We start from the raw sequence: 13,220 nt of genomic DNA, 5'->3' as shown, positions 1-13,220 counted from the left end.
TTTTAGAGCATTGATTACCTGTGAAGAAAAAAATTCCTTTTTTTTTTTTTTTTTTTTTCTTTTTTTGAAGTCTTCAACTAGAGTTCAGTGGAAATAAAAAAAGTTTGTGCTTTGTTTTGACAGTAGCTATACAGGACTTTGCCTTCAGTCCCAGCAGTGGCAGTTCTACATTCCTGTTGTGGACTTACACAGAAGTTGGAAATGGCCATCCATCCATGTTTACCACAAATTTCTATTGACTGAAGTCTGTGTATGCACAAATACATGAAGAAACAGTCTTGCCTCTAGTGCAGCTGTTTCCTTTGAAGTGTGTTGTACAAATATGCCATGACCATTCTATTCCCCATTCATTCAAAATTCATCTCTACAGAAAGAGCAGGTATAAGGAATTGAGGTTTATGTCTAAATTTGAAAAAAAAAAAAAATTATATAGGGACTGCTTATATAATCTTTTCAGGGTGGTCTATTACAGTCCTCACTGAGATGCTACAATACAGGTTAATAAACCTAATTATCTACATTCTGCAAAAAAGTCACATAATTTTTTAATAATATATTGTGGTTTTCCTATTGATATTTTGTATACATCTTGTTAACTGCAAGTCACAGAAGACTTGTGATATTAGTAAATTCCACTTAAACTTTTTTCTGCTCTTTTTACAAAAAAGGGATATAATTCAGTAGAATGCTTAAAAGTATGTTTAAAAGTATGGGCAGTAATACTTATTTAATTATTTTATATAGAATCTTCTTTAGTGATTCATACAATTATTTCTATGCACATGCCACTGAAAACTGTAGAAGCACTTGTATAAAACCTTACTTTTCTTTCTGCAACATACGCAGTTATGTAAACATGACAAGAAAGCTCAGACTCAGAGTTATTTTCTAGGCTTTTCCCTTCCTTTGTTTGTCTCATTTAATATTACTACACATCAGTTAAAGTCCAGTTGACAAATATTTGAAGGAAGGGGAAAGAGAAGATTTTGTCATTAATCAGTCTGTTTCCTCATCATGTCCTCCAAAACTGGGTTTTTAAAGTTCCTTGTTTTTCTTCCATTTAGATAGGCAGGAGATAGAAAGGACTGATTCTGCAACAGGCACAATTGCATATTTGCTCTTCCATAAATGTGTGCTTATAAAATACTTCATGTTCAAAACTTCCATTGTAATTTGTTTGAGCTGTTTAGAATTATTGCAGATGTCGTGGAAATCTTGACAGCTTTAACAGATTATGATTACAGTATTGATTTCATTTATGTTTTGAGTCTGAATCTGTTTAATTGGGATATTCGATTACCAGTATCATCTGTATGAGTGTTGTTTTCTTGAAGAAATATGGAGAATGAAGTAGATGTTTGTCTGTAAACTCAGATTTCATTTTACTCTGTAAGACTGGATTTATAGCAGCATGACAGAAAAGAGGAGGATGTCTCTTTTGCATCTGAATATTACATCAAATAGCACCATCTTAATTGCTGGCTTTTCCTCACATCTTGATACTTAATCACATATTTTGCCACACTGACCCTTCCCACATTTAAAGTATGTTGTGCTAAAAAAATGTTTATTTCAAAATTTAATTTCTCCTGTTGCTTAATGCAGCCCCAGTTAGTAACATATTTCTATCAAAACACCTCCAAATATATGAATAAGTTCAGCAATGTGAGGGATGCAGTCTTGGAAAGGAATGCAATTGAATTTGCAGGAATGACTGTCAAACCTAGTTTAGTGTCTACTCATTTTTTTTTTTTGTCTGGAAGAAAGATCAGAAGCCAAAGAGCTCTGAGATTTAGTGGACAGAAAAGATATTTCTGTGCAGAAGTTTCTGGCCTGTTTGACTTATTGGAAAAGGTAGTGAGCTAGTTATTTGTAAATCAGTAAAATTCAGGAGCTGAATCCTTTTGCAACTGAAATATCTTGTCATCTCTTTCGTTGCAGATTAGTGGAAGATAAGAGGAAATGTTTTCCTCCATTGTGTTAAAAGCCCTACCTTCATCCAGGTCTTTAGAAATAAACACCCATAGATCTTTTGGATGCAAAAGGATTTGGACATGTATTTTTAGCTGAACTGTATTGAATCATTGATGGTTGAAAGGGAAATTCATACCTCCTTTCATGACTGTTTTAATCCAGGCTGTACACTATCCACTGTAATGGGAGGCATACTTGCTGTTCACAGGAGACCTGGCAAGAGAAAGTTACAAAGCAAGGGCTGCCATAGCTTGGTATTTTGGAAGCTTTGCCGTGTGTTTCTTGTATCCTTGGAGACTATCAAGAAGTAATAAAACTGTGTAAGAGGAAGATCTTGAAGAGAACTTTATCTGCGAAATCTTCTGTATGATGTTACAACATTTGGCTCAGCAAGCATCTGCAAAGGGGAAATTAAAAGTGACACTGGGGGTTTAGATGCCATGGAGAGGATGCAGCCTCTTGGTAGAATTAGTTACTCTGACAGCTCTGCTGTAGAGTTCTGTGCAGTAAGTGGTCCTCAAACCTTCAACTGCTCCCCCCTGCTGACAGACCAGCTGGTTGTCATTCTGAAGCCACAGGGGGAAATCCATGTTTCCTTCCAATGTACTGTTTAAAAAACCATAATCAAGCCCAGTCAAAAACTACATTCAGGCTTAATTTGTTCCCTTATGTATATCAGTGCTGATGGAACTCGTATTAAAAGATGGCAGGTTTCACTTTACTCTCTCTGTGGCTGTGAGGTGAGGATTACTGTTCCTTTTAAGATACTTTCTTCATTTCTTGTTGTATATAATAATATAGGGTAAAATCACGTGTCCACTTTCAAGTAGATCATGTACTTCTATACCAACTAAATGATGGCGAAGTGGTAGAGATCTATGCAGCACTGAATTCATGAGGCACATTGCTCTGTTTGGATATTCACCTCAGCTGGGAGAGGACATCTTGCATGACCACAGTTAAAATATGTCCAAGGAAAAATTAGTATTACTGTTAAAAGGAATTAATAATATTTATGACAGTTAAGTTCTTATTAATGATTTATTTAGGTTTTTTAATAAACCATGGAAAAAAAGAATTATGGAGTCAAGTAACTGTTTTCAACGTGTTAATGAGTCAGTGTTGTAGCCCTTAGCTTGAGCCTTATATTTTCAAGTGATTATTTCCTCTCTTAGAAAGTCAGTGTCCTACAGTTTGTCCACAAATGATGTTACCATCTCTGGTTTATTTTTCTACACAGCAGTACAACTATTAATAAAATTTGTGTTTGCTTTTTTGCAGAACCCAAATCAATTTCACAGTCGCTATTGATTTCACAGCCTCCAATGGTGAGAATAAAAATAAACATCTTGTGTGTGTTTGTGCTGTGTTCAGTTTTAAGTGCACATATGTGTGTTTGTAACAGTATTTAGCTGGCACCACCTGGACTCAAGATTTCATTTTGCTGAGCAACAGATAGGAGTCCAATTCCTGTCCAGGAAAGCAGGACAAACAGAACAGATAAAAGCTGGAAAAGCTACATATAAAATTTAATAATCAGAAGCAGTTTGAAAATAACCTGTGCAGTTTTTGATTCTTATTATTATTGTTTAGTTTTTTAAAACTGCTGGGAGAAAACTTTGAAGAACCCATTGAGAAGGGCCAAATAGTTCCAGGCAGAATGAGGCTGAAGTGGGGTGGAGCAGAGATAAGTTGTGATCCTCCTCCAAAGCTGCTCTCAGAATGTCATAGTACTTTTGTAAATTTTGTCTTAAAAGTGTATAAATTACACAAATCTACTAATTTCTTGCTGTCCTTTCAATGCTGAAATACAGCTTTTTGTGCTAAAATCTATTTAGAGCTACTAAAAAACTACTACTTTTAAAATTTATTCAGAACACTACGTTTTTACCTGATACAACTGCTTATTTTAAGAGAGAAAATTCTGATTCAGTTTTAAAGTAAAACTGATCCTTGCTTCAACAGGTAACCCTTCACAGCCAACTTCACTGCACTACATGAATCCCTATCAGCTGAATGCTTATGGCATGGCACTGAGAGCTGTTGGTGAAATAATTCAGGACTATGATAGTGATAAAATGTTCCCAGCTCTAGGTTTTGGAGCTAGACTTCCTCCAGATGGAAGAGTTTCACATGAATTTGCACTGGTAAGTAAATTAATACATGTTTTTTAAATTTCTTTACTACAACAGAATTTTGGGAGTTAAGGTTGTAGTCTAAGGGAGTTACTGAACAAGTAGAGAACAGAGAATGAGTTAAGTCTTCCATGCCAGCTCTAAATAGTTGTCTCAAAACTCTTCATCATAGTGAAGTTACTTCACTTGAAGTTTTGGAGAGAAATCTGGAGTCAAGAAGTCCCTGTAGACCAAAAATTGTAATAAAGAAAAGTAATAATCTTTAACCTCAGCTGTAGCAGCTTGAGAAACAGATGCTTTAAAGGCTTCAGACTGAATCTAATCTCTCTAAAGAAGCAAACGAATCATGTTCCAAGATAATATTTCATCATTATTCTTATTCTGTCTCATTTTCTGGGATCTCTATCTTTACAGGCTCCTAGTTCAGAGACACAGGGATATCTAAGTGGACTAAAAGATGAGTTGATAAAAACAAATCTGAGGTTGGTCCATGGGTCAGTTAAATTGCAAACTTAAAGTCTACCAGGATTTGTCAGAGAGGTTGTTCTGGTATAACTGACACTTGTGAATAGTTATTTTATCTACTTGTTATTTATCTACTTGTTATTTTATCTACTTGGTTATTTTTAGGCTTTTGTTCTTCTCAGAGTAGGATAAAGTTGTCACAATTACAGCAAATGTGGATATATCAGAGGGATCTTCTAATCAGGTAGCATCAAAGACATGGCAGAAGATTGGTGACTGTAGATGTGTGTTTCTTCTGTCAGCCTGTGCTAGAAAAGAGTACAACATATCTTACCTCAGGGAAAGGTTTTCCACATAGATAGTAATTTAAAACAGGTGCCATTGCAAATACTCATTTAAATTGCAGACTTTGGACTTTGTATAGCAAGTTCAGATATATTGATACATCTTTCAGTTTTAAGGATGTTTCTAAAATTAATTAAGTTTAAAGTATCATGATGGCTCATAAATTACAGAAGGAAAAGCACCACATACATATGTCTGTGTGTATTTCCTTCCTTCATATATAAACATACATAGGTGTCTCCCGTGGAATGGTAAGCAGTGTTTTCAGCTTTCTCTTTTAATGTTTTAGACAAATTCTGTCAAAAATCCCCTTTAGTTTTCTGGATTCTCAGGCAAGTATGCTTTACTTCAGAATGAGGTCCTGGCATACTAAGCTAATGAGGTGTTGCCATATGAAGGAGAGCAGGATGATTTGAAAGGTTTTGAAGCTTACTGTAATAGATCATTTGCCTGGCCTGACACTGGTCTGGAATTCAGCTTTTATATGTGCATTGCCATCTGTAAGTAGGTAACCTCATTAAAGAATCATTATGGAGATGGGTAGTAAAATGCCTACCCTAAAAATTTACAGTACCAGCCATTTTGTGGGCTCCCAAGGAGTACATTCCTTTCTTCATTTGTTTATATCAGGTAAAAAATAATTTTTCAATGCAGAAATATTGGGCCAAAGCAATAAAGTTTATTGTTTACCTTACAGTCTTGTAAGTGTATGAACCTCAGGGTCTGGCTACTGGTTTGTTTTCTTTTTTTTTTTTTTTTTTCACATTTTTAAAAGAATATATCACTGACCCTGAACTGTGCTCCTAAACATGCTTCCAGTTTGACATCTGACCTCTAATTCAGACCTTAAATCCACACAGGGGAATGCTTGTTACTGTTGTATGTTTTAAAGAGTCTTTAATTACACTAAAGGTGGTATTTATGTCTAGGAACCCTAGTGATTCAGACTGCTGAGGCTGGTAGACCCTCCTGACCTCAGCAATTAACACTCACAAGCAGACATGGACATACAGTGGGTGTTTGTAGTAGATTCTCTGAATAGATCTTAGAATGCTTAGGTCTTTGCCTTTTAAAAATGTATGTTGCTTAGTGGTCATTAACCTACATAATTTTTACTTTATAATTACTTATAGTGATTAATCATCTCTTGTTTTCATTAGAACGGAAACCCTCAAAATCCATACTGCCATGGAATTGATGGTGTAATGGAGGCATATTACAGGAGTCTAAAATCTGTACAGCTTTATGGACCAACAAACTTTGCTCCTGTAATTAATCATGTAGCCAGGTAAGCATCACAACAGGTGCTGTGCAGAAACCTCTTCATGTCAGAACAACTACTACATGTAAAAGGAAGGCAGTTACAGAGAGGTATTTGTTGGCAGTTGTTTATTCAGTCCCATGATTACCTTGTGACTTTGAGTAGGTTTGAAGACCATGTGCTGGTGTTATGCAGAATTTAATTGCTCATTAAAAAGAAATATAAGTGATCCAGTTGACCAGCCTGAGTCAAAATCTTAGCAGAAATCATAAGGAAAGAAAATTTTTGTCATGTCATGTTCCTTTTTTGTCCTTTAGAGCGCAGAATTATTGCTTCACAGAAAATATATGTATCTATCAAAATTTTTTACAAACTCTTGAGGTTTTTTTCGGTATGTGTAGTTTCTCTGATCTCTTAAATGTCCCAAAGGCCAACAAAATCTTCCAGGTGTCTCTGGACCAACAATTCCCAGCTGGTAGTGGTACTTTTAAGGCAGTGATGCAGCTGTCACCATTGGGGAGCTGTGGTGCTGTTATGCAACACGTCATCTAACTGCTCAAAGTAAAAACCTTCTTGTGTTTATGGAAGTTTCTTAAGAAGGATAATGCTGCCTTATTTTGGCACACAAGATCTTGACTTATAATCTTGAGCTAAAGACCTTGGCAGCATAATACCCCCATGAATTTATATTGGAAAGTGATATGGCTTAGGTGATTTGGTGAACAGATTTTATTTATAGACACAAAGAACTGCAGGTTACAAAATAAAGAAGTAGGGATCTGCAAATCATTGTACTGGTAATGTTTTATTTATGAGCTTACAAAATAGCTAATTTTAATAGCAAGAGATATTTATATACTATCTGGTTTGCTGTTGTTAGTTCTACGGACCAGCAGAAAATAATTTGCAAATTTTGTGGTGCAAATAATTTTCTGTGCCCTCTAGCATGGCTAGATAGCTGATTTCAGCTATTTATCATTAGGGTTAGTTGTTTTCTCTTCAGATCATACCATTAAAATTATGTATATGTATATTACATGGCTTTTTATCTGAGAGTAGCTGTCTCCTTTAATCTTTCTTTGACATGTTATCTTCAGTAGCAATTTTTCATATATGCAGCATTCAGTGTCTGCATTAGCCACATTATCTGGAAATCTATCTCAACAATTTTCCTGGCTCTTTCTTTTTCTTCAGAACTGGTCATAGCAACTGAGATGCTGACTCAGAACTTGGCAATTTATCTCAAGCCTGTTCGTTGCAAAAACTGAATTTTTTGATCCAATAGTATCGAACCATTGGTATAAAATTAGTTCTTTTTCTCACCAGTTGTTTTCCAGGAATATTTGCCAACTTCTGCAGAATAACAGAAGACTGTCCACCAGTATTAGCAGTTCTTCCACTGAACTTTTGTCTAAATATCAAGTTTTTGCAAACTTTGGGAGCTCCTCCTTGTGGCAAATCATACTGCATTGTAATGGGAAAACTAAATATCTTCATAAGGATTTCTACTGTATGATCATCCCTAGAGCAGTCTGTGTATCAGTCCAGTTCTCAGTAACACCATTTTCCTTCAAGGTTCAATTTCTCGGTTATTCTTGTGACTCTCATAGACATGATACTGCCCTGCAGTTACTCTTTAAACCTACCTTGAGCCTCAAAGAAATTTCTTCTTTCTACGTTCCTCCTACCTAAAAGAATGCCACTGGTGAAATCTCTTTAAACAATGTCAGATACTACTATCCCGTTGTGATCTCGGTATTCTTTGGAAACTTTTTAGGGAGATACTGATTTTTTTAATCCTTTCCTCAGTTACAGAGTTATTTTAACTACACCAGATTCAACTTAGTGTCATATCTCATCTCCCCTCCTCATATAAGATCTTTCTTGCAAAAGGCTTTGGAGCATTTAAAACTGAAAATTCGAAATGTCCAGATTTCTGTTCCATTTCTTCAGTGTAGGTATGTAGACAGTGTTAAGTGCTCAGAGAGGATAATAATGGTTATTTTACTCTCCCATCATTCCTTGTCAATGCAATCATCATTGGAAAGTTTATAAGCATTGTGGCAAAGTGAGATAAAAGAAGTCTCTGCATGGCAGTGAAAATGCCTTTCATGGTAGGTCTTGCTAATCTCAGTATTTAGCTATCAGCCCCTACTGCCAGCATGCAAAGAGGGGATATCCAACAGGGTCACTGCTTGTATGGCTTTTTTACCCATCTGTATCCTGAGGAGAGGGTGGAAGATGGTGATGTTGTGTAAGTTAGTTGTGGCTTTCTCCAAACTCTTATAAATGTTGTGACTTCAACATTGTATTTATCAGAACTTGCTTGCCAATGCACTGTGTTATCATCAGAGAATTTGGTAAGCATATGCAAGCATTATGGCCATCATTGAACATACTCTGTTCAGTGCACCAGGCCTTTCATATTCAGTGACCAAAAAAATAGATCTTTGGCAGTCATATTAGGTATTTGGGCATGTATTCAAAAGTATTCCTGTGGCAACTAATTTTTTATTTTTTTTTATTTTTTTCTGCTCTCTATACAACACACTACACAAGGTTCTACTTTTTGACTTCTTCACAGCACCAAGAGCCTTCATAAAAGTAGGAACTGTAGTGGCTGTGAAGCAGCAAACATCTTCCTACAAAAAAAGTTCTTCTGTTCAGGCCATAGAATTTAGTGAGGCTGTTTGGACTCACTCTCTTTTAGGACTTTGCAAACCTTCAAAAGCTGCTCATTTTCAAAGAGTAGTTGCTTCTTGGGTCCTTTAACTGAGGTGGGAATGGCACTGGATGTATTTTATCTTACATGCCTATACAGCACAAGGAGAAGCTTGAGCCTTGAAGGAAAGGATATCTGTGGCTGGTCAAAGAAGTTAATTTCTAAGCCAGGGTTGCAGGGTGCATGTTCAGCCATTTTACAAACGTGCATGTAAATCTGAACTATAAATCTGCAATCATGGTCAAAAGTAAGTAACCTGGATTTGCAAGACAGAAAAAAAAAAAAGAAAACACCAAAAAAAAGGAAAAGAAAACATATGTAATGTGTTTCTTCCTATTAAGTTTTATTTGTGTTATAAACCCAGCCCTTCAGTATTCATGTATACCCTTCATACGAAGATATGTACCCCATTGGTAATACCTATTAAACAGCTTAGGCTTTCTAACATCTCATGATTCTATAAATCACATTCTGTCTATGCTCCTTTTGGTAATAGTACAGTTCCCATTTTTCACTGATGCAACACATGCAGATTATCAATATTGTATTAGTTTTTTCATTGTTCTCATTTAAAAGTAGTACATCCAGTTTAGTCATGAATATCTTTACTTTTGAAATTCACCGTGTTATGTTTGTTACTCCTTGGTCGTCCAATTTTACAAATACAACTTGTTTTCATATTAATTTCTTTTATATAGGTTTTTCTTTTTTACTATTATAACGTTGGTTTTTCTTCCCTTAGATATGCTGCTTCAGTAAAAGATGGCTCCCAGTATTTTGTTCTTCTGATTGTTACAGATGGAGTTATATCTGATATGGCTCAGACAAAAGAATCCATAGTGAATGTAAGTTTTACTGGAAGTGTTGAAATTATTTTTCTATAAATTCTTATTTTAGGCAATAAAGTGAATGGATTAATACTTCAGGCACTAGAGTTGTTCCGTAAGTACCCGTTTTTACCGAACAGGAAAAGTTTTTTATTTATAAAGATGAAAAGAAAGCAAAAGTTGAACTTGAGCTAATTAGATAGTGTTCTGTGGTAAATGATACTCTTCTCTCTAACACTGTATATTTGTATGATTTTCCTCATCTACTTCTTGCCTCCTCCTTTCTCATGCAAATCCCACCATGCACTTTTGCATAGTAAACTCTTCTCTGTGTTTCTCATAAATGCAGACAGCTTTGATCCCCACACTTTTCAAAGACTGTCCCCAGCTTTCTGATTCTGAATAGCAAGCATACCAATCATCTGATTTCCCTCAAAACAGTCCCCTAAAACTCTGTTAAGTTCCTGATTTCTTAGTTTCTGCACTATTTTCACTATTTATCTCTTCAAAACTCTCATGTGTATAGGTAATAGTCTATATTATGAGCAGGTTCTACTGTGCTTTTGGCTGTGGGAAATTTCAGATGAAAGTAGACACAGAAACACTCCTAGACCTGGTTGAAAAAGATCTCTACCAATAGTTTTAACATACCACAGTGGAGCTAGTTAACAGCAAAGTGGTGAGTCCAAAAGCCCACATTAAAATAATTTAGCACCATGTCCAAGTGAATAGTGTAGAATTAGGTGGCATGGTTTTGAAGACCCACTTTCTGTACCTCGTGTAGAGATTTGATACTATTGCAGTTTATGGGGTGCTCATGAAAATGCTGCCCCAGTGCTGTGCCTTTCACTGGGGAGCAAGATGCCCTCGAGTCCCAGCCTGCAGCACGTACACAGAATCTGTGTCTGAATAAGCTTGGAAATACATTCTCTAGCTCAGCCTAGAAGTTTGAAACATAATTTCTTTTAGATGAGCTGCTTCTAGGTGACAAGAAGAGTCAGTGGAGCAAAAAAGAGCAGCTTTTGATTCTGACTCACCCTTCCATGTGAAGTCTGTGCATAGGAGACCAGCAAGTGCAGTTGGCTGATACCTTGTAAGATTAATTCATTTGCCACTAAGACATACAGAGAAACCTTGTTTTCAGTAATAGTTCATTTCAAAGAATTATGACTATTAGTCTACAACTATCTGGAAACATAGCAGATGTGTTGTTATCTTGGAATAAGTGGAAGCTTGGGAATATTTGCTGTCTTGGTTTTTTATGAAGTTGCCTTCATTTTTCTGGGAATGTGAGCACAGTATACCATGACAGAACTAATGAAATGCTATTCAATAGCAGTTTTTTCAGTCTTATTAATATCCATAATACTAAAAAGGGCAATGATGTCCAAGCAACTTGATGTGTATAAAACTCAGAATATATTTCAATTTTTAACATTAATTGTGCTTTTAGGCATCTTTCTCATTACAGCATATATGTCAGACACATTCTGTTTTACCAAATTGTTTAAAGGTTATGCTGTCATTCAGGAAATGCCAACACTTAAGTTTATATGCAGAAGTTTAACTCTTTGTCTTTACGCTGTTCTTGCCACTTACTGTTTCATATTTCATTGTATTACATAATTCCATGTCTGTGTGAGTAGGAATCTCTTTAAAGAATACTTCCTTTACAATCAAGAAATAACATTCTAGAAAACATCTAAAACCAGAAAATTCTGTTCTGAGAGATCAGAAGGTGTACATCTATGATGTAGTACAGTAGTATGCAGTAGTGTATACTCCTGTTAAATGTTTAAAATTACTGTAGACATTCTACAGTTTATCAGAATACCTCAATAAGCAACAGAATTATCAGAATTATCTCAGTAAGTTGTCAACCCTGACATTTGTTCTTTGGTTTTAGTTGATGCCTTCTTCATCAGAGAGATTCACATTACTTCTGTAAACAGAGGCAGATTCACATTATTTCTACTATCAGGGCAGGAGAGTGCAATATTTAAGATAGTGTCTTTGTAATTTTAAAGATTTTACAGTTTATTCAGAGAAAGCCAGATGTCATCTTTGAATAAAAAAGATAAAGTAAAATTAAAAATCTTACCACAGGCTGATTCTATGTCTTTCTTGTCTGTGGCATGGATGATTGACTAGAGTAAAATTTCATTAATGGGATAAATGTAATATACATATTGCTCAAATAAATTATTTATTTTCTTTAAAAATTTGGCGTAAGATCAACATACAGTGTAGTGCCCCATAGTTGCAATCAGCTGTGTAATATCAAGAAATACCAAAGCACATTAAAATAAATGTCAGACTGTTATTAGGTACATATTTGCAATTACTGTCAGTTGACAAAAGTTTCTAAGACAAATTTGTCCTCTTAGTTGTCATGTTAATATTAAATGCTAACGTAGTTTGTTGTCTTTAATTAGCATCCTATATGATTCAAAGACTTGGTAATGAAAAAACAGAATAATAATTTCTGTCTTCATCCAAGATGTTTCGTAGCACTTAAGCAGACAGTTTACACCACTCAACTTTTTAGGGGGGGGAAATTTTTTCTTTAAAACATAATTTCTGCTTGTTTTTTGTTCACTGTGTTCTCAGATCTCATATTATTGGCAGAGGTTATGTAACGCATTCAACCTCTTTTTTTTTCTTCTTTTGAAGGCTTCAAAACTTCCAATGTCCATAATTATAGTGGGGGTAGGACCAGCAGAGTTTGATGGTAAGTGTCCTAGTGTTTTTTCTAATTTTTTTTTTATATTTGCTTACATTTTAGTAATGTGTGGTTTTTCAAACTAATATTGGTCTTTAAAAGAACATTGTATGAAGCGAGGAGTGAGTGCTGTTGGCATTTCCAGCTGGATTGATTGATTGGTAACTCAGTGTGATTACAAGCTACCATGTGGAGCTGTGTAGCCCCTCAGGCTCCCTGTTCAAGGCAGAACCATATGGAGGCTCAGCATTTACAGTAAAGTGAGTATACACGAGAAATGTTAAATTTCCTCAACACAAATATTTAGATGCCTCGTGAAGTGTCAGTTGACTGAAAATATTGATTTTACTGCAGTGATAAAATCTTGAGGAAAATAAACACATTTGAGGTGATCTGGGTTAAAAAGAGTTTCACTTGGTAACAGGAGTGAGCCCTAATGTGCAGCAGCATTGGCAGAATATTACAGCAGGAGAGAAATTACCAGGTTATTTACATATTCTTTCTATGATATTCTGGAACACCATTCTCTGTCACAATAACTAAGCTGCTTCCATTATTTGTATTAATTTTTTAAATATGTATCACTGCACTGTGAAGTGTAGACATTGTGTGTGTCTCAAAGTCCTAAATTTAATTGTTAATTTCCTTTTTAATTCTAGTACATCTGGTTAGACAGTATGCCTTCTGTTGCACATGAAATATACTTAGTACTACTATGACAGATATTTAGGATTGATTAATGACTGTACCTGTTAATTTTTGTACAAAT

General features: G+C 35.4%; 1 protein-coding gene across 12 annotated transcripts in view; it reads left to right on the top strand.

Moving 5' to 3' along the window:
- CPNE8 (copine 8) overlaps positions 1-13,220 on the top strand; it is a 75,589-nt gene that overhangs the window by 54,359 nt on the left and 8,010 nt on the right. For 10 of the 12 annotated variants that reach the window (XM_066318615.1, XM_066318614.1, XM_066318619.1 and 7 more), the window contains 5 exons: positions 3,256-3,302; positions 3,940-4,121; positions 6,080-6,207; positions 9,645-9,747; positions 12,403-12,460. In XM_066318615.1, coding sequence (XP_066174712.1) covers positions 3,256-3,302; positions 3,940-4,121; positions 6,080-6,207; positions 9,645-9,747; positions 12,403-12,460 — 518 coding nt within the window. Of the gene's footprint in view, positions 1-3,255; positions 3,303-3,939; positions 4,122-6,079; positions 6,208-9,644; positions 9,748-12,402; positions 12,461-12,553; positions 12,712-13,220 lie in introns of those variants that run through there. The other 2 variants (XR_010743557.1, XR_010743559.1) reach the window with 2 other exon arrangements.

This window comes from Sylvia atricapilla, chromosome 5 (assembly GCF_009819655.1).
Source record: "Sylvia atricapilla isolate bSylAtr1 chromosome 5, bSylAtr1.pri, whole genome shotgun sequence".
In the NCBI taxonomy this organism is placed as follows: domain Eukaryota; kingdom Metazoa; phylum Chordata; class Aves; order Passeriformes; family Sylviidae; genus Sylvia; species Sylvia atricapilla.
Note: the sequence above shows the minus strand (reverse complement) of the source record. Positions and strands in the feature narration are given on the sequence as shown.